The following is a 22,716-nucleotide window of genomic DNA, read 5'->3' as shown; positions in this document are numbered from 1 at the left end:
AGTAAACAGAAGAGAAAATGGTGTAAATTTGGGAGAAGGAGGGGGGAGATATATAAGGGTAGGTGAGACCAAAGAGAAGGAAGGCATATTTGAGTAAGGACAGTGAACAATGTAAAGGGCTTTGTCATAGGCTGATCCACTCTGGTGCACGTCAGTAGTTATCTTTTACATTCAATATAGTAAAATCCATAGCATAATTCAAAGTGAACATCTTTATACGTAAATTCCTGTAATGTATAAATTCCCTTTACTATGAAGTAGATAAATGGGTGGAAATATATTACAATTTGTAAGTCAAGCTTAAGAAGTACAGTATGTGCCAAAATTAACAGTACTGAAACTCGCACATCTTGAATGCACATGGGCATTTGTCGACGGGGCATAGTTCCAGCTGCACACGTTCCCAGTAGTGAAAAGGAAGTGGTGTTGTGCAGTTGTTGTTGGAAATGGGTCTCTCGACAGAGGAAAAAGTATTCATAGTTGAGTATTATTTCCGCTCATATGGAAGTGGTCACCAGACAACTTGCTTCCTTGGTTTTGAGTGGCCAGATGTTATCATCCAGAAACCACTACATAGTACACACGTGACAATATGGTGTGCCATCTCAGCACACAGAATATTAGGCCCCTATTTCATTGAGGATGAGGAAGGTAATGCTCTTACCATCACCCCAAAACACTACAGGGACATGGTGATCACACCATTTCTTCAGGATTTGAGAACGTTCTGTTGTGCAAGGGGCCTTCATACGAATAGACAGTGGTATCAACAGGATGTCTTTTCATTTTAGTACTGTATCTTTTGGCGCATACTGTCCTAAAGAAATTGAACTTACTTATTGTGACCCACACTAGTGATTTCTGGGAAAGACAACTCTAACAAAACTTGTTCTTCATCGTCAACAAAATAAATTCCAGTCCAGCTCACTGCCAGTATGATGTTGTACTTTGGCATTTCTGGTCCTGCAGGACAATGTACAAGTTAGGGTATGAGTAATGCAGTATAATATCTTCATCACTATAAGATGAAAATGTCAGATTTAAGATACAACTTAAACTGAAACCAATTAATTATATATATGACGTTCAATGTATTGTGCATCATGTTCAGATCCAATATCACAGATGAGTGAGTAGGACTTCTGAGTCATACTTGGGAGGTCCTGTCTACTCACAGGATTTTCATGGATTTACTCAGTCCATCCAGATGAATGCCAGGTAATGCCTGAAATAAGGTCACAGCTGCTTCCTTTTAGATCCTTCCCAACTTATTACTGATTAATCATCCTACAATTCAACACTTTACAGTGTGAACAACTACAGGGTTATTAAATAAACCACAAATAAACAAATAATATTCAAACATGTCTGGATATGATAACTGTTTCTGGGACTGCTCAGTGTAAGTGGACATCAATGGTAACACATGCTTCAGTGAGATGTTCATGATGATGGAGCAGATTTATCGTTTCTGAATACCAGACATCAGCTCTGGATGTTGTCTGTAGTGTATGATTTTTCACATTCCTGTACAATAACAAATGACACTGATAGTAGAAATTAAACAAAGACCAAGATTTCATAAAATGGTGTAACAAATATAGGGCCTATGAAAGAGGAAGAACGAGTAACAGGAAAACCAGGAAAATTACATGAGGAGCTTCACAACATCTTCAAACCAGATACATTTAGATAATTAAGTCAAGAAGAATGAGAAAGGCAGGATATGTAGTATATGTCAAAACAAAAATGAAAATGGCTGGAAAACCTCAATGGAAAAGACTACTTCGGAGACCTAAGCACAAATGAATGAAAAATATTAATGTGTATCTTAGAGAAACACGTTGTTAAGAGTAGATTTAAATGGCAGCTTCTGTGAACACAGTGATGAATATGAGGTTCTAGAATAGCAGGGAATTCTTGACTAGCAGATTAATAATCAGCTGTTTAATGAAGACTCTAAAACTGCAGACTTCACCAGTTCAGTGCATACTATTCCAAACATTATCTATATTATCGAAAGGTAAGGTAAGGTAAAGTTGTCCCAGTGCTCAATGAATGAAGCACTATGCCATGAAGGTGTATGGGGAAGTGGATGTATAGAACCACAATACTGTCACATGTTCAGAACCCAGAAGAGATACTTCCATGGAAACGGTAGAATAGACCGTTGCATAGGAAATAACAATAGCAGTACTGTAATTCTAACAGGAGTCTCCACGGTTACAACAGAAGGCTCAATGCATAGCAATGGTCACAGATATATAAGAAGGCAATACATTCGATAAGACAGTCTGGAAATAGCCGCCGAAGGATACAGTCTTGGGATAGCCGCTGCCGATGACAGTCGAGATCTAGCATAGTTGGAACCTAGTCGCCAGAAGTCAAGTGATATCACAGGCGATAATAACTGAATGATGTATAAGTGTGAGTGTCCAATAAAGATTTGCTGAATCCGAGACCCATGTGAATTTATTTGTCACGTGACAATATTTTATTATTATAGCAGTATTAGTGAGGGAATACACGTTACATTCATTGTGTCATATACATTATATACAAATATAGTGTGACATGTTGACCCCTACCTCCCCAGCGGAATGTGGCGGTAACGTAGCGCTCGCGTAATAGGCAAGTCATCACCCCGCCACTCTCCCTGTGGTGACGTCATGAGCGGAGCCGAAGTTAGCCGAGTCCCCGCATCCTGGTAGCTATGCAACGCGCGGTGACGCGGAACCGCTTCCTACTGTGACATGGCACGCCACAGGCACCACTGCGGATATATAAGGGAACTGCACAGCAGCTACCAGGCAGTTGTACTGTGACAGCCGCCGAGTTATAAAGTAACAGTCGCCGAGTCGAGTTGACATATAGCAGCAGTCGCCGAGTTATAACGTGGCCATCACCAAAGATAGTTCCGAGCAAGCCTACGAGCTAGTGTGTTATCAACAGTTCTCCAGTCAGCTGACTACCGTTGGAGTATAGCAGCTGTCGCGGAAAGAAGAACTGGACGTGTGTGTGATTGTGTGATTGGGAGAGCGTGATACAGTGATACATAGCTCCCCTACTGTAAACGTGTAGACTACTGAAGGCAGAGTGAACTGATTTGCGCATAGGGTTATAAATCGTGAAACCCCGCAACAGTGGTAAACAGATTAATGCGATTAGGGTTATAAAGTGTGAAACCCTGCAACTGTGTAATAATTAATTGTAGCCATTACTTGTAGGTTGTTGAATAAACCAATTAACGATCTCTACGGCGTATTCAGTAACGAAACACGTTACAATATGATAGGGAAGAGTACCATCTTCTGGAATATGGTACTGAGCAGTCTGATACAAGTGTACCACATTTCAGAGGAACTTACTGCCTCCATCTCCAGGGTGAAAAAGCAAACCAAACAAGCAAGATGCAGGCAATTTTAATCCTGAAAATGGGGACAATACATTCCTCCCCAATTCAATAAATTTCTACCATATTACATGTCATCATATCTGAGATGACAATATTCTTCATAGTCAGCATCATGAAAACCTCAAACTTAATATATGATATTGAATACATGAATGTTCAGATAGATACCAAGTATCTTCATTAAGCTGTGATGCAGTATCTTACCTGATATTTTCACTGCTTCATAAAATCTTGAAAATAAAAGTGGCCACTTCATCATGGCATATGCCACAATATCCTCTTTCACCTTTGTTTCAGGTACTTGTTCTTTTGCAAAATAACTCTGTAAAATAAATTTGAAGCTTATGTTACATTTACATCTAACATCATACTATGATGCTGCTGGAGCTAATGCTTCTAACATTCCTGACTTCTGCCTGGTTTGCAATGGGACAGTGGCCCATTTTTAAGATTAACAGTGTTTACTGTAGGGGAAGGTGTCCTATCTTGGGATACATTTTTTAATTTGATTTTTTAACTTCCCAGTTGCTTAAACATATATTTTTTCAGCATTTAACTAGGTAATATGAAATAGTAATTTGATGGCTTTTCAGTGTATATTGTCACGTACTTAGAAGTGACTATAGATGGTGAATTGTATTTACTGACCACCTGTACACACCACTCAGAATAACAAATAAGTACAGTACTACCGCTAATATCCACACTTTACAAATCACCATAGCACCCACTAAACCTTTTTTCCAGCCGGCTGTGTCTTCAAAAGCCATTCCCTAGCAATGGCTTTTAACAGTGGAGATTCTTCAGCTTCCCACATTCACATCATTACTGTCTGGCAAATATCCCACAACTAAACTCTTGTCAACTGACAATTCAACTATAACGCCATCTCTTCTCAGCCTCCTTTGAAAAGCTCAACTGAACTGCCAACCCTGAACTGAACTCCTCACCAGCCTGGCATCTCTGCTATATAGCCTTGGGGCAGACCCAATAAAAAACACCGCCTCCAGCAGTCCCCTTATTGTTGTCATGGGCAGCTGCCTAGTGATATCCTAGATATTGTTTCCACAGGAATGTGTGTACTGACATGTTGTTCAGAAACAGCCATTTGTTTATTTGCCTATTGCATAGCAATGGCTGTACACACAATATCATTGATCCCTTGGTACATCAGCTGTATTTACCTAGGAATGTTGGCTGTTGAACCTCAGGGTACTATTAAAAAGATAGGAGGGGAAACTGTTTCCACTCCATGCTATCTCTCAATGGCGACAAGTGCTGGGAAAAATCTCAAGACATGAAATTGATCCATCGAACTTAAAATTTGTTTAGTGGGGGGTGGAGTCCAACTGGGTCCACTCGGCACGGTGGCCACTGATTGGCCTATTGTAGTATGCTCCGGGTGATTATGATGATGGAGAATTTGGTGGAATGAAGATTGGCAGGGAAAACCGAAGTACTCGAAGAAAACCAGCTCCAGTGCCACTTTGTCCACCACAAATCCCACTTGACCAGACCCAGGATTGAACCTGGGCCAGCATATGCTGGTTTTCAGCCATCATGTCACAATATATAACAATTAATTTCAATATTAAATTAGCACAAAAGTGCAAAGAAGCATGAGAACATTCAATAGTAACTTACTTTGAGTGGCTAAAAACACAATGATACACTCCTTCCCAACTTATGGCTACAATACTGAATTGACTCATTTGTGCACACATAACATTGCTGTTGCCAACATTCTTCATTAAGAGAAAAGGTCCCTTCAGTGAGAGGAAAGATAACATAAGCAATGTTCCTAGGCTGACACTTTCCCCTATATGTATTCTCATACTTAGGCTCGGCCTGCATTCTCACAAGTGGTCACACAGCTCTAAATACCATTATGCAAAAGGTGACCATAATTTTTGTTACTCCTTTGATTTCACTGCCTCTAATTTTCATTAGAAAATATGTAATTCCATTTACTTTCACTACAATTCATTTTAGGTGTTTAAAAATGTTGCCCTTTTTGTCTTAGAGAAATAATTTAATAATTTTTTAGTCTTAAGCAAAAAATGTTAATAAAAAATTAGAAACTGTGTTAATGTGAAATTAGCGTATATAAAAATTGCATAAGTTGCTTGGTTATTTGAGTTACTGACTTATAAGGGATGGGCCATATGGGATACCTTATAAAGGCATCATGGTCAGTTCTCAGTTAATTACACTACTATGAATATCAGATAGGGCTGTAACACAATCAGTATACTAGCAGACTATATAAATGTATATTTGCAGACAGCAGTGTAAGGTCAATATACACTGATAAAAATTGTAGTTCCTTTAGCGTGGCAAGCGTAAGCATCATGTCTACCTTCTGGAAGGCATCTGCAACAAGTTTTTCCCATCTGCTGAGTCCTCCACTACTTTTCAGGAACTGGTTAGGAATGTAATTCGGCAGCAGACTGGATAAGTGTCTTGGATCCAAATTTGCACCATTCTCCACATAATACTGCTGAGCAGCCATCATGGCGATGTCAGTTTCCTGAAAGAAAAATACATTCTTAAGACCTTCAAATTTTATTCGGTTACATAAGGTTCATAAAATTAAAACAGGAACGTATACAAAACTTTAGTACAGTAACCAACTGGGATAAACCATTTTGAATACTTAGGCAAAGATATGAGGATAATATCAGAACAAATATTTTAACAGAGTGTGAGGTCCAGGTTCGATTCCCGGCACTGCAAGATTTTTTCGGAGAAGTCGTGGGTCTGGAACGGGGTCCACTCAGCCTCCTGATGAAATGAAATAACGGCTCCAGTCTAGAAAACCGAAATTAACGGCTGTGGGGATTCATTGCGCTGACCACGTGACACCCTCTATCCGCAAAGGTTGGCACTAAACTTTGCCGAGAAGTGGCGGTTGCTCAGTCAGTATAGTTTGCTTGTGAACTGAAATCACAGAGTTTTTTTTTTCTTTTTGTGAGACTGGACTGGATTTATATGGCTCAGTACAGGAACTAGTGGCAAGATCTTGTAAACAGTAATGAATATCTTAGTTTCATAAAAGGCAGGACTTTTTTTGAACAGTTCAGCAACTGTTAGCTTCTCAAGGACTATGCTCCATGCTGTTAGTTACAGAATAAAGAAAGCAGCTGGTTCACTGATTTTTGGAATTAGAGCATTAACACCAAACATATACATGTTATTTTTTTTCCTTATGATTATATGTTGTGCAAAGTTGAGAACTGACCTTGTCACATCTGTATTCACCAAACTTGGTTCCTCGAATCACTTGCTGATAAATGAGATCAGTGGCCACTGAATCCTCTGTAGGATCATGCCAAGGTGTAAATATCTCCTTGCGGAAGAATAATCTCCAGGGTGCATTTTTCTCCTGAGCTCCTTGCTCCTTAGCATATTGCTCACACTGGGATATGGCATCCATAACATGGTCTCCTTTGTTTCCAAGAGAAGATACCTATAAAAACAACAATAACTTTATTACTGTAGTAATTGTATTCACTATAAATAATGGAAATAAAACTTAAATCACTGTGTGGAGAATGGCAGGTGAAACTTCTGAGAAGAAATGATATTCTGTGCTTGGCAATTACATGTCTTGCCTCATCTTCAAATATTCCTGGAATGTATATTTACTTGTGATTCACAGATGGCAAGAGGGTAGCATTTCTGTACAACTTGGCTAGCTTTTTCAGATGTTTGTTATCCATGCCTAATTTTTTTGTATTCGTACTTTTGATTTCCACATGCATGTACTGACAATCTGTAAAAATGGCAGGCCGTAAGTATCACAGTGCAGGTTTAAAAGGTTATTTTACATGCAGCAGCAAGTCATTCATATGTTCAGATGTGGAGTTGTTGCCATGCTCATACAACTTAGAATAATGAGTACAAAACTCTACTCATGTCAACTGCAAAGCCTGTGCATTGAAAATTATTTCTTATTTAAACAAAACCCCTTCACATAAAATTTACATTCTAAAGTACTGACAAGCACCTGGAAATTTAATAAATTTGAAAAAGTTCATAGCAATCATTAGGGAGGGAATCTTTAAGAATATTCTCACTAATTTATCTCTGCTAAGATAGCATTTTTATTTTTAATCTCTCTAAAGTCATAGTTATTTTCTGGAACATTTGGCCAAAACATTATTACTCTGAACATCAGTCTCTATAATAAATAACATTTAATGAAATTTTCCAGAACTAGTTTTGATGAAATTGGCTCTAAATCTGTCTCTGTTTTGGTTTATATGATGACACTGTACTGACTGCATGGGTTATATAACACTGCATGAGAAATTATAATATAATTATGAACGATAAGTTGTCAAGTTGTGATTTGTAATAAAGAAACATCATAACATATGCCACCATAAAATTGTTACTCAGCCCCATCTAGGGTTATATTTAATAAGAAGTTATTGCATGGACATGGAAGAAAAGCACATTGACTCAAGACTCCTTGCTAAGTCATTATAAGATCTGTTATGCCAACACAATGCTGAACATATTATTTTGAGTACATTTACCTTATCAAACAGAGCAATGAAGAGAGAAAATCCAAAATGATCCTTAAGTTTGATATTTTCATACAGTTGGTTGCACAATTCTTCAGCAGTTGTAGCTGAATCTGCACTCAGTTTCTTCACAGTACCATCCATGAAAGTCACGTCTATCACTATTGGTTTCTTCGATTTAATGGCCTGAAGTACAACACAAAATTCAACTGTAATTACTGATAACAAGAGTGAAACAGCTTCAGAGAAACAGAATGCAGCATAGGAGGGCACATTAATAATGTCAATTATTTACAGCTGAGGTAATTAAATAGTTAAGTAACTAATTCCTCAAAGTAGAATCCTTCTTGAGAAACTAATAGTTGCTTAGCAAGTCAATAAATTTCCTACAATTTATCAAACCCAAAGTTTTACTATGGTATTCACAACAGCCCATTACTGGCTCTTATCCTAAGCCTGATAAAGCCCATCCACTCTCTCCTAGCCTATCTCTTTTCATATTATACTCTCACCTACACCTAGGTCTTCCAAGTAATCTCTTCCTCTTCTCACCCAAATTTTGTATGCATTTCTGAACTTTCCAATATATGTTGTATCATTTTTCTTGATTTAATCATCCTAATGACATTTGGTGGTGGGTACAAATGGTGACATTCCTCATTATGCTTAACCTCCCAATTATGAGAGACGGATGGAATTATACATTAAATGCATACATACACCCATGTACCAGTGGACATTTCTGAGTTCCACATCCAGGCTAAGCGAAAATTATTTGCTCATCCATGATAACTGGTATAAAGTGGTTCATGACCATAGGGTTATTATGAGATATAAAGGTATAATCAAGTAAAGGCCCTATTACAAACCTGGAGCTCAATCCAACTAGGAGGCTGAGTGCGAGGTCCATTTTTGAATGTCCTATCAAGTCGACTTTCACAGTAAGGTGCATAACCAGGTGGCCCTCCACGAATAAAATTTTTGAGGTACTTAACAAATTCCTCTGAAGGTGGGAAGCAGCCCACACACAATGACAACAAGATCCAACCACGGGCATGTGATGATTTTGTTGGATTGTTTGTCAGTTGTTTACAGATCTGGCAGTAGATCTCATCCCTGTAATGACAATTCAAAGATACTGTGGTTTTCTCAAACACCTATTTCAGCTGAGGAATCAATCACTTTGCATAATTCTATTTAACCACACTAACTTGTCATCAACAAGCACATGTATGTGTGTGCACACAAGCGTGCATGCACATGTGGGTGCATGTAAATGCATGTGTGTGTGTATTAGGCATGTGCAAGAATGACCTTCGTTTTTAGAGAAGCCAGGAGTTGGAAACATTTTGGGAATTTGGACTGAAAATTTAATGTTCTAACAGAGACTGAGATATTCTTTTCTCGATTTGACTTACAAAAATCCGATACTTCCACATGACTGATACAAGTATCAGAAATTTGGTGGTTGAATATTTAGGCTTATTCATGAAGTACACACAATTTACATTACTGCTGGTGGCAGTAACCCTGACTAATGTCTTTCCATAACTTCTGAATACAGTGATTGGAGTTAGCATTTTCTAACAGACCCCAAAAAATACGTGTCTCCCAACCCTTCACCTTAAGACTGAAACAGATCCAGTTTCTAAAATGTTGTGTTCTTTAATGATTTTTAGAATACCAGATGATGAACAAGTCCAAAAACTCAGTAATCCTGAGTGTCAGATACCATCTTCTGAACCCTTTAGAATGTACATGAATTAATCTCCAAGTGCCATAAAAGGTAAGGGACTTTACCTGAGAGATGATGGGCTTCTGAGGAAGGAATTCAGAGCACAGAGTTAGTTTTATAATCTAATAGACTTATGACTGTATTATGAGATATATATCTGAATCACACTGGTTTCACACCTAACTACATATGGCATAGAAATCTTCCTTAAGATGTTGATAGGTCCTCATCTGGCAAAAAAAAAAAAAAAATTCCCTGCTTTTATGAAGCATGAAGGTGTATAATTATGTTCATAAGAGTCTATTATTGAATTAGATCCTAATACAGTTCAATCAAGTCTACACTCTCAGGTCCCATTTCTCTATGATTCATTCTTATATGAGTTTCCCAACTATGCATAAGTCTAAGTGCTCTTTTCCTTTCATGTTTTTCAAGTGACAATTTGTATGCATACATGCTACATGTATCACCATAGACAAAATACAACAGGGACCAAAACAAAAACAAAGAAGTTTAACAAACCAAAAACATAAGGAGAAAGAAATCCCCATCCCATCCTACCTCATACAGTCATATTACCACTAAGAGAAGAACAGTATAAATATTGAAACCCCTCCATTTTCTTCACCCTCCAACTGCTTCGACTCTTTTAGGTCCAAATGTTCTCTCGACAACCTGTTATTAAACGCCTTGACCCTTAGACTGACAGGCCAAGTATCACACCCACATAATAGAACAAGTAACATACATCAATTTTTAGGTTTTATCTTGGATACTAATATGCAAATCAGTGCACACATCCTTTATGCCTAACATGATTACCTGAGCTCAGGTCTTAGAATGCCATGTCCTATGATGAAGTGGAGCTTTTCCAGGTTAGTAGTGCGTCGACCCTCCAGCCAAAGAGTATAGTCACTAACAGCAGACTCATCTTGCAGCAAACCTCGCACATTTTCATTCAGCTTGTTCTTGTGCTTGAGAGTCATGGAAATCATTTTTCGCCTCTCTGCTAGAGACATCCTTTTCAATGCCATTTCTTCTTCCTGAAATAAAAAAGTATTTATATTAATACATATGCTTCAATTATCTGTAAGAACTTCACCATACAAATCAATCCTATGGAATTTAATGATAATTATCAATTTCACATTTTTTTAGCATCATGTCATATGAAAGGGTGTTCACATTAAGGGAAACTGACAAGACTAGGAAAGAAGTAGACATATAATATGTGAAGGTTAATGGCTTATTTTATGATGCTGTTCATATCTAGGCTGCATAGAATTGAATGGTGGGATGACTGATGAATATAAAATTGGAAAGTATTTGGAAGGAAGCAGTCACAGCCTAACTGAGGCACTAATTTGGCATTTGCCTAGAGGCATTGAGAAGAACCAACCACAATAATCTGTCAGTGTAGCCAGTGTTCCTGCCAAGAGTTGAACTGAGCACCTCTTGAATTCATGTTTAGAGCATTGCAAAGTATCATGGAGAGTTAAGATTTTCACTTCCTTCCAAGGTGCCAGGAAGAGACCAAGATGCACAAAAGGTCTTCTTGGAAGATGCAGGAGATATTAATTTGGAATGCCACCAAAACCACAGGCTTTTCCCAATTTCAAGGACTGTATTTATTTTGAGATGACACAGGATGTTTTCAATGATGGCAGCCAGCAGGGCTTTGACTTTAGCCTCCACATATTGTCTATGGTCACAGTCACACAAGTCATGCACTCTGAAATGGTTTTCTAAGCAGTGTGCAACTATGTTAGCTTTATTGATTGGATAAAATATGAGGCCTAACAGACCATGGATTACAGATGATGCCTTTGGTCTCCCAATTTTGTGAGGGATTTTTGCAACAGGTCATATTGCTTGAGGCATGACTTCACAATCTGGCAACTTTGTTTCTGATTTTTCAAGTGCTCTTTTCTGGACCATTCTCCTGATACTTTGGGTGACCCAGCTTGCTGCTGTTTTGCATGTTGGATCCATGGTTTCTTGCCATAATTTTCTGAGCTTTCTTCTATGTTTCAATAAACGAACTAGGCCAGGTATTTCATATTTGAGGTCTAAAATTGTAGATTTTCTAGTTAACAGCCTGTATGCCGAAGCTAAAGATGTTGCAAAGTCACATGTTGTTTTATCAGCTTCATCAGAGGAGAGAATTTGGATATTTGGAGAAGATATGAGTTCAGAGGTGAAGCATCCAGTCTGTCAGTTTTTCAACTGGATCTAAAGTTTTCCTCATTCTAACAGGGCCCAGAATGCTAACGTGACTGGTAAGTGATGTGAGTCCACAATATCTGTGACAGTGAGCTCTGGCAGTCGAATGTCCTGAACTCACCTCTCATGTCACGAGTGTAGTGTGTACAGCATTGTGGGACTGAGATTTCAGCTGGAGTGAACAAATAATTCCAAGAGGTTCAAATCTGAGGGGTTTAAAACTTGACTGTTCAGACTGGGTGTTTTACATTCTGGTTACCAGCTAGCATAGATTTATTTCTAAAGCCTAACAGCTCTACAATGTATGTGCCACTCCATAGTCTTTGGGGAGATTTATAAACAGCTGCACACAACATTTCAGTGTTTCAAATCGGTATGCAGACCCCTGATGCTTCTATTGAAAGGAGATAAGTATGCTTAATTAGTTAAGAACAGGGACAACTTTACCTTTTACTGAAACAAATACATCATGACACTTTTCAACTTTGTACTCTCTATTACAGTGCCAGCCAGTAGTTAGTGGTGGGGTATGGACAAGGACAAATTCTTCTCCGATGAGCTAGCTGACCTGGCTTGTGAGATGTGTAGTAATGGTGATTCAGAGAGCAGCAGTGACAGAGGAGAACAAAGAATTGTGACCACAGACAGTAAAAGTGAAAGTAGCTCTGATGATAATGGGGGTAATAACATTGCGGGGACAGTAAAAAATCTAAAAAAAAAATCACAAAAATCTAAACCCTGATTCAAAATTGAAAAATCCAAAGCATTTCTAATGAATGTGGCAAAGGCCTGGGCTACAGACCAGATGGTGGCGGCAGAACCAGAGGGAGATACAGACTTAGTGCGACCGGGCCCATGAACTCCCACCCCACGCAGGCCTCATGTGGACCCCCCAGGGCGACTCTCGGGTGATATGTGGAAACATACCCTCGTGAAAATTGTGGAGAGTGAACATTCCAAGGGGAAGCATCCTTCTAGGCAATGCCGTGTTTGCACAGTTCACAAAAAGATGAGTATGTCTACATTTCCAAGTTCTGTGTAATGGCGCTTCACAAAGGGGAATGTTTCCAGAAAGATCACATGCTCAAGCACTTCTAGGAGCATTGGTAAGTTTTCTCAAAAAATTTTAGTTCACAAAATGAATTAGAAGATTTTATATTAATTTTTAAAGCGAACAGTGCACAAGTTAGGATAGTAGGCTTAATAATGGCGGCCCCAGGGTGATTTAAATATTTAAATCGCCGGTCCGCAATGTATTAAGAGGAGACTGAACTTGGGTAATGCTTGCTATCATTCACTCCAGAACCTTCTGTCTTCTTGTCTGCAGTCTAAAAACATAAAAATTAGAATATATAACACTATAATTTTGTTTGTGGTTCTGTATGGGTGTGAAACTTGGTTTCTCACATTATGGGAGGAATATCGACTAAGGATGTTTGAGAACAGGGTGCTGAGGAGAATATTTGGACTGAAGGGAGATAAAGCAATGGGAGGTTGGAGAAAACTGCACAATGAGGAGCATCATAACTTGTAATCTTCTCAAAGTATGAGGGTTGGAACTTTAATAGTGGTAACACTGCTGTAGAGATGCCGTGCAACAGAACCAAATAATGTCGCTTATATCACAATTTTTTTTAAATGCTAGTGGGGTGGGACTAAGCCCTTGTACTGCGGCCACTTCTCGCCTATTGTACCATATACCACACGTTAGTTACATACCTACCTTACCTCAGAGCAATTGGACTCTCCCTTCCCACATCACTCGCATGTGCAGTGACAAGAAGAACAGAGCCTCGTGTTAGCTGGTGGTCTAATGTAGTGTTGTTACGATGTTTTCGAAACAGGAACAATGGAGTTGGATAAAGATTGAATGTGCCAGAGGCCGTACAGCACGACAGTGTCATAAAGGTCTTCAAGAGGCTTGCGGGGAATCTACATTACCTTACAGAACAGTGGCAAGGTGGGTAAAGGCCTTCAACGAGGGACACCAAAATGTGGTAGACATGCACCAGCCAGGTTGTCCTAGTGTCCGTGAAGAAGTGTATGCTGTTTCCATGTTACTGGAGAGTGATCAACGCCATATGATTTGTGAGCTGGCCCGAGAGACAGGATTAGCGCATATGACTGTGCTTCATATTCTGAAGGAACACCTGGGCATGAGAAAAATTGCATCACGATGGGTTCCGCATGATTTGATGGAAATGCAGAATAGGCTAAGATACGATGCTGCTCGTATCCACTTGGAGCACTATGAGCGCGAAGGAGAGGCTTTCTTATGCTGTATCATTAAGCTGGATGAGACATGGGCCAAATCGTACGAGCCACAAATGAAATGCCAATCGAATGAATGGTGTCATTACAGGTCACCACGAAAATCAAAAGTTCATCAGAACCCAAGCAATGTGCAATGCTGTATGTGATTCTCGTGTACGACTGTGATGGTGTTATCTTAACGCATACCATTCCCTGATAGCAGACTGTCAATGCACAGTATTACTGTTCATTTTTGGAACACAACCTGCAACCAGCTTTGAGAAAGAAGTGGTGACACTTTCTGCAGAAACCACCCATCATTATACAGGACAATGCTTGGCTGCATGCAGCGCAAGCTGTGGCTGATTTGTTCGATAGATGGGGCTGAGAAGTGCTGTACCATCCACCATACTCCCTGGACTTAAGCCCTTGTGACTTCAACTTGATTCCTAAGATGAAGGAACCACTTTGTGGCATTCGCTTCAGAATTGTTCCAGAGATTCTTCAGTCAGTAGACCACTCCATTCGAACTATCTACACAACAGGCGCTGCTAAAGGTATCCTACAACTTCCACAGCACTGGCAACAGGGTGTACACAATGCTGGTGACTACACTGAAGGACAGTAAAACTTCAAAACATGCATCTATTTTGCATCAGTTGTAAATAAATAGTGCCACTATTAAAGTTCCAACCCTTGTATAATTATAGTGATCAAGTCAAGGATGATGAGATGGACAGGGTATGTAGCATGAATGGGGGGAGAAGAAGAATGCATATAGGGCATTGGTGGGGAAGCCAGAAGGAAATATACCACTAGGAAGACCAAGATGTAGGTGGGTGGACAATATTAAAATGGATAAGATAAGATGGTATGGTTTGGATTGATCTGTACTTTAAAGTACATAAAAAGAATGTGCAGTATAAGTTTAAGTAGAGAATGCTTTATAAGGGAATGCCACACAATTTATATGGAATACAAATGTCACATGACATCTGGCACATAGCCTTACCTACCTGGATCTGTCTCTCAGCATCCTTATATTCCTTGCTATTAAGAAAATTCCTGGTCAATGTTTGATTTATCTTTGACATTACAGGTATATTGTCTGGGTCTTCAGTATCATAACGTGGTTCTGGAAGGTCACCCATAAACCGTAGAATGGTAACCCAAAGAGCTTTAGCAGCCTGCAAAAATGTTATAGACTACATTATTCTCATTACTATACAGAATCAAATACATCTCTAATTATACGGTCAGTAGGGTCCAAAGAGTACAACAGTCCCTTAAATATTTATTCTACTTTCATTAATATTTGTGGCATAGCATTTACTGCTTCTGACACTATACTGTACTGCCATACAAGAATGTGAGCACACTCAGAACTCTGGTGATTCTTCATGAGATTTAAAGGGATCATACAATAATATGCATTGGCCAACAATAAATACAGTAAAGAAAAATATTTTTACATTTAATTAATCTTGAATAATTAAAATATTATATTTATTCCTACAAATACATGGAAAACTATCTGACAAAAATAAAGAATTCCCTGTGATCAAGTGGTCAGTACTCTTGCTTCATATTTGATGGATCCAAGTTCAAAGCTTGGCTTGGAGACTGGCTACTGAAGTTTTTTGTGGTTTTCCTCAGTCCTGCCAGGCAAATGTCTGGATTGTACTTGAAGATAAGCCACAACCACTTCCTTCCATGTTTGTTACGCGTTATTGTTCACTAATACCCGAATATTTGAAACTACAAAGTCTGAGTTACTCATAGACCCTTCAAATGAACCATTAATAAATAAATAACATATAAAAACTGGGCTTTCATAGGCTAATTCTGTTCTACGTTTCAAACTTTTATCATATAAACAATCCAAATAAGAACCTCTGTAGTTGTGTACTGATAAATTCTCTAATAATAAATTAAATATTCTTTGCAGATCATAAATGTACTTGTTAACTGTCACTCTGGTTAGTATAGATGTGAAAGTAATGTGTCCAAGAGCTGCATTAATTATCATAAATTTGTATCTTACATGATATTAACAAACTTCAAATGTCTGTGAAACAAATGATTTTAAAAGGTCTTTTGAATTTATTCTATACATTAAAGGCACTACTCAATTGGATAACTGGTTATTTAACACAGCTGTATTATCTACTAAAGTCACAGGAAGCAAGCAGCTGGCAGAATGACAAAAATTACAGATGAAAGGTAAAAAAAATCCTGTGTGGACTATGCATAAATTTTAAACATCATTCACCACTTACCAACTGGTCAGCTGGTAGTGGAAGGTCTAGAAGTGAATGCTTGATGGGCTTCCTGGAATACTGGTAGTTGACATTTCCACAGAAATACATTGCTGCATACTTTCTGAAGTTGAATTCAGACAAGTTTTCCATAGTGTCTTCAGTCTGTGGCAGGCCTATTATCTCCTGGTCATGTTTCCCAGTAGCCATAACCTATCACAAGTACATAAAAAGAAATTGCATAATCAATACAGTTATCAGGCAACAGCCAGCATCTACATCAATGACAGTGGTCAATGGAGCAACCAATACTACCATTTTCATTATTCATACTTCTGGGATTAAAACCTTATTTAATATATCTGTAATAAAAGCCTCTTTTGTCTGCTCCATTTCATTCTGGTTGTTATTACTAGGAGTGATGTTCTGGTCTCAAGTATTTCTTTCTATTTTGCTTACCTGATGCTTCTGTCACATCTGTTTCACACATGTCCATATGACTATATCCTTAATCCTAGTAAATGCTTTTGCAGTGTTCCTATCTTCAGAACTTGTCCAATGTCAATTCAAAATTAATGCCTTCTAATTAATTTCATAATGCTCTGCAGAAATTCTGTCTCTGTTGGTTGTGATCTGCTTATCCATCCATTAAATTAAGGCCAGGGTTCTGATTCTTGTTAAAATAGACAAATAACACCTCTCACTTTTGAAGTTCAAAATGATGTCTCTAAAACCATGATCAAATTTACAGGTTCTATGGATTCTCTCCTATTAAACAATTAGAAAAACAGGAAATTATTTAAGCATAATGTTTTTTAATTGTATCTCTTTTAGACTCTGGAAGAGTTAGAAGATATGCACAACTGCATTTAAAACCAAGTGTTTTGGTTTTAACATAGTAGTTTAAAGAAACCATAAAGTTATCAGCACATGATATATACATATGCAGTACAGTTCTCAATACAAATTTACAGATTATTGGTCGAATCAGCATTCAGTCCATGATTTTGTGCAAATGAAATGAACAGAAATAAAATTTTATTCATCCTTTTTGGACAAACTACTGACACAGAATACATGACATTCACACATACAGTAAAGAAGCGAGAAGCATCAGAAAACTCTTCAAAGGCACAGAAATCAAAATAGCTTTCTGCACAAGAACATGATACAGAATGTATTATGACCTCACTCACAAACTGATAAACATAGCAGCAGTGGCATTTATCAAATTAAATGCCTACAATGCCCACTAAAATACATAGGGCAGACAGCAAGAACATTCAACACTAGATACAAGGAACACATACCTGCAGTAAGAAATAGCAATAGCAATTCTGGATATTCAAGCCACATGTTGAATACAGGGCATACATACAGCACTATAATCTACACCATGGACTTCATAAGAACAGGAAAGCTAGGCAAACATTTGAAATGTTAAGAGAAATACCACATTTCTTTAATCACCGAAGACAACCTCCACATGAACAAAACCCACGCTGACACAACTCAACATTTGAGGCCTTATATGGACTCAACACCAGATAGCAGCACATACCCTCCTCCAAATATGTATATCAGACACAACCCCATGGAAGGTTGGTCTCCTGTCCACGACAGGAACACTATTCGAAAAAGTGATTTTGAAATTCTTTCAAAAACACTGAAGAAAGAGGCCTGATCAACGCAAGGCAGTTTGGTTTTTGTGCATGTCACAGCATGACACTGCAATGTATGAGGCTGGAGGACCACATGACCCTTAATTTCAACAATAAAATGTCTCTGGCTGCGATGTTCTTGGACATCAAAAAAGCCTCTGATACCATGTGGCACTCAAGCTTGCTGTATAAGTTATCAAAATTGTAATTCTTGAACAGTTTGACCAAGCTTATTGGGTCCTCTCTTTCTCAGCGTAAATTCAGGGTCTCAGTTGAAGGCGAAATGTCAACACCAAGGGAAATGCAAGCAGGAGTGCCACAAGGTTTGGTTCTTTCTCCTACTCTTTCCAATTTGTACATGAATGATGCCCGCCAAACACATGGTGTTCACCTGGCCCTCTTTGCAGACGACACCCGTCTATATGCAAGAGATCGCAAGGGGGGTGTTATTGTTAGAAAACTCCAGCGAAGTCTCAGTTCAATGGAGACCTGGTGTGAGCGCTGGAATATTAAAATTAATGAAGATAAGACTTGGGGGGTCTACTTCTCTAGTAGTCGTCGACCGCCTGAGTCTTGTCTTACTCTAAATGGAAGAAATATTCCATTTGTAAATAGTGCAAAATATCTAGGTGTAATTTTTGATAAGAGATTTACATGGAGATTGCACATAGAAATCATCGAAGCCAAGGCCTTCAGAACATTNACTGAACCTGAACTGACAGAGGCCTTGTATATATAGTACATTTTTTTTTCCTGTGGTGCTACAGCCCAAATTTGGGCCTAGGCCTACCTCCATGAAACTCTCCGTTTCACTTCGGTTTACTAGATCTTAAACATTTGGTAGGACTCCTTGGGCGGGTGATCAGCTCGTTGCAAGGCCTCTACCTGTACACAAACACTAAACATCCATGCCCCGAGTAGGATTTGAACCCACGATCCCGGCTTCCGAACGAGCGAAGACAGTGCATGCCTTAGACCACTCGGCTACCGTGACCGGCATATAGTACATAGAAGTATGAATTAAGGCTAAGATTGAATTGTAAATATATCTAAATACTGACAATGGACTTACTAATACAGACTATGACTGACAAATGACAGATCCGACCTCTCATCAGAGAGGGTGCCCCAAATGGACAGGACAGCAACTTTCATATAAGATGAAAATATCTGGTCATGAGCCCCAGCTGGGGCTCGACACCAAGACAGACAGACTGACTGACTGTCAGTTTCAATATGACTTTGACTTTGACTTGGAAGGTTGGTAGTGCACACACAATGGCCACCAGAATATATGTAAGTACAACCATATAAAACATTATAGGTCAAACACTAAATAATTATTATTATTATTACTATAACCCTTTGTGGGTCTTAGCTTGCTCTAAAATCTTTCTCCAGCCATCCTGTTCTTGTGTCTTTGTTTTACAGTTATCCAACCCAAGTTCCTCAAATCCTTCTCCACACCATCCATCCATCTCATTCTTGGTCTATCTCCTCCCTTTTCCCTTCTGATTTTACAAGTATTATTCTTTTTATAATTTGTTCATTTTCTCTTCTTATAACATGTCCTGCCCATCTCAGTCTATTTATTTTAATTATTTGAATTATATCACATCATTAAATAAACTATATAATTTCTTATTATAACTTCTTAGCCAGACCCCATTAATTTGTACTGCTCTACAGATTTTCCTTAAAATATTTCTCTCAAAACCTCCAAGAAGTGCTTCATTAGCCTTGCTCAGAGTCCAGTTTTCAGAACCATAGAGCACTGTTGGAAGGATAATCGTTTTCTACAGTTGACATTTGGTTTTCCTCTTTAGTGACTGAGATTTCATCAGTTTCAACATGTCGTAATAACATCCATTTCCTATTATAATTCTGTGTTTAATTTCTTCTTCTGAATCATTTTTACAATTTCTTAGAGATCACAGATATATAAATTCCATCACAACTTCAAAATTATATGAATAAACACTAAATAATATAAAACATAGAACATGCAATGTATGACATTCTTGGTACATTGCAGGTAATGAAAATAACATCCACAAAATACACATGACTGCAAAGAAGAGAGCACTAGCAAGAAAAATACCATGACAAACAATACATTATTTTACACCAATTAAAATAATTTTCAAATGATTTTTATTTTAACAGGATCCAATTTGATTTTTAAAATAAAAAAACTTTTGAAAGTACAGGCTATGTGGGCTGCATAGTGTTACTGCATGGTGTAGCAATTTATGGAAATCATAGTATTTACCAGATGATGGCCCTGTGTTGCTAAAATATGTCATGAATCCACATGAAAGCATAGCCAAAGAGGCGATTTGAACAATAATCTGTGAAGTTGCATTGAAGACTCCATAGCACGTAAGCATNACACACAGATATATATATATATATAAAAATAGATAAACTAATGCAGCAGGTTGAGCAAATACAATATTAGCAAACATATTTCAGACTGATATTAGTGGTACAGTATAAGTCTGATTTAAAAAGTATGGTCTGCAATGAGAAGCTTGTCTTAAACAGCATTTTGTTTATGTACTGTAAATTTCATTATGATAAGCATAGCAATATTCTTTGATTTTAATGATATTACAGTTACAGAATTTCTGCTGTGGCACATTCTTCTCTCTGATTTCTGGATTACTGTAAAATAAGCCTGATAATGTAACTTGGTAGCTAATTTTTATTCTTTGTGAGCCAAATCAATACATCTGGCAACATATCATTCTCACACCTCAGTTCATTAGGAATGTGAATGGAGACAGAAAAATGGAGGACAAGAAAGTGAGAGGGATAGACACCAAGAGCCTTTGTCTCAAACAATCTCAAAGTACACATGGAAGGGTAGTTATAAATGCATATTTATTTATTTATTTATTTATTTTTGTCTTCTCTCCAAGGAAGTGCATGATTTGATATGGTCACACCCTTCATCAACCTGTAGGACCAGTCCAGGATGTCCCCCATCCCCCTCCAGGCTCAAGAATGATATTCTATTCTTTCAGTCAAAGTCATGCAGATGGACAAGTGCACTTGGTAAGACAATATGCAAAGGTGAAGGAGTCAGTCTGCTGCCAGGCTCGGTGAAGAGAAGATCATTTTTCAATCTTGCAACAGTCCTACTGCATTTGCAAGTACAGGAAACATATTCAGGTACTTACAGTGTTTGTGTGGAAAGCACCATTAAATAACCAAAAATAGGGGAGGAGGAATCATAATACCAAAATTTTATGCTGTTATGAATTCTCATTATAACAATACTACACTGCGTTAACTTTTAGCACTTACAAAGGCTGATATTATACAGAGAACTTTCTTTGCCTTGGATGTAAACACATGGTAATGTAGTGTGCAGAGCTGTTACTACGCAATGACAACAAGATAAGAAAATATACCAGAGCTGTTACTGCTAACTCTTGCAAACAAATATGTCTCAACAGCAATGAATCAACATTCAATAGAGGAACTGTTGAAAACAGTGCTTTCTATGGTGGTTTATGCCAAGGAGTTATAAGCACTGTGAAGTGAAGACTTAGTGCAGTTATGCAGTTGTGTGATACGTACCAGACAGTAAGGATGTAAGTGGACAGTGTTACAATCCATTACAAGGACATGACTAGTGAAGATTGAGACTTTATGTGTGCTGCAGTTACAGTGATTTTGGAGTATGTAACTCAGTGAGACTGTTATAATTACTTTTAGTTACAATCCGTTATTAGTCAGTAAATCCAGTTATACAAAAACCCCATTGACAGTCACTCATACAAGTTACAGTAAATATATTCGAGATCTGATTTTGCTAAATTGGTATTGTAGAATATTACACATAACTAAAATTGCGAGAGCATACATTCTTGATAGAAGCTAGCAGAATTTGGAAAAAGGTGTGACAACTTACATTCCATCTTGATAATTAAACCGGTGGCCTTAAAAAGCTGTGAAAGCACTTCTCTTATTTTAAGGACATTCCAAAACCTTTTTCAGTATGTACTTTGTTTACAAATTACTGCAAAGAATAATTTAATAACAGAACAACACAGATTTATTCCATGCTAATTCAAATTAAATAATTACATACTGTATTTGGTAGTCTGTATCTACCACAAAAAACACTGACAATGGAATGAATTCAATCAACTGGGTGTTAGTAGCAACAAAACTTAAGTTGACTTACCCCATACACAGTGGTACCTGGAGAAACATGAACACTGTCACTAATTTTTGGATCAAGGAAACCAAATATTGTGTCAACATCTGGAGGTTCATCTTCCATGTAAAGAGTGCTTTCAGGTTCTAAGTCTTTTATCTCAATGTCCAACTCAAGAAGACGTTTCTGAAAAGAAAGTTCAACACTAATTAAACATATATACATATAATTCTGAATTTCAGAAGCAACATTAAATTTGATCTCTCCCTCCCTCCCACATTTTTTTTTGCATAGGATGTGCACAGTTAAAAAAGTATGCTTTTACACCTTGATTTAAATGTCTTATGTTTGACCCTTTCACACATACTTGGCTCCCATTCTTAGGAATAGCCTGTTTACACATCACATGCCATGTATATATGCAGTCCCTTCTCCATGCTCACCTCCCTCTGACTCATTTCACAAAAA

At 38.0% G+C, this 22,716-nt stretch overlaps 1 protein-coding gene across 1 annotated transcript in view; it reads right to left on the bottom strand.

Moving 5' to 3' along the window:
- Positions 1-22,716, bottom strand: part of LOC111868545 (myosin-VIIa) — a 94,485-nt gene that overhangs the window by 17,840 nt on the left and 53,929 nt on the right. Inside the window, exons 18-27 of the mRNA XM_023859272.2 lie at positions 22,276-22,434; positions 16,438-16,629; positions 15,175-15,345; positions 10,505-10,725; positions 8,817-9,063; positions 7,960-8,133; positions 6,657-6,884; positions 5,775-5,945; positions 3,620-3,737; positions 837-963 (exon numbers count right to left, since the gene is read on the bottom strand). Of these exons, the coding sequence (XP_023715040.2) occupies positions 837-963; positions 3,620-3,737; positions 5,775-5,945; positions 6,657-6,884; positions 7,960-8,133; positions 8,817-9,063; positions 10,505-10,725; positions 15,175-15,345; positions 16,438-16,629; positions 22,276-22,434 (1,808 nt within the window). The remainder of the gene's footprint in view (positions 1-836; positions 964-3,619; positions 3,738-5,774; positions 5,946-6,656; positions 6,885-7,959; positions 8,134-8,816; positions 9,064-10,504; positions 10,726-15,174; positions 15,346-16,437; positions 16,630-22,275; positions 22,435-22,716) is intronic.

This window comes from Cryptotermes secundus, unplaced genomic scaffold (assembly GCF_002891405.2).
Source record: "Cryptotermes secundus unplaced genomic scaffold, Csec_1.0 scaffold330, whole genome shotgun sequence".
Classification (NCBI taxonomy): domain Eukaryota; kingdom Metazoa; phylum Arthropoda; class Insecta; order Blattodea; family Kalotermitidae; genus Cryptotermes; species Cryptotermes secundus.
Note: the sequence above shows the minus strand (reverse complement) of the source record. Positions and strands in the feature narration are given on the sequence as shown.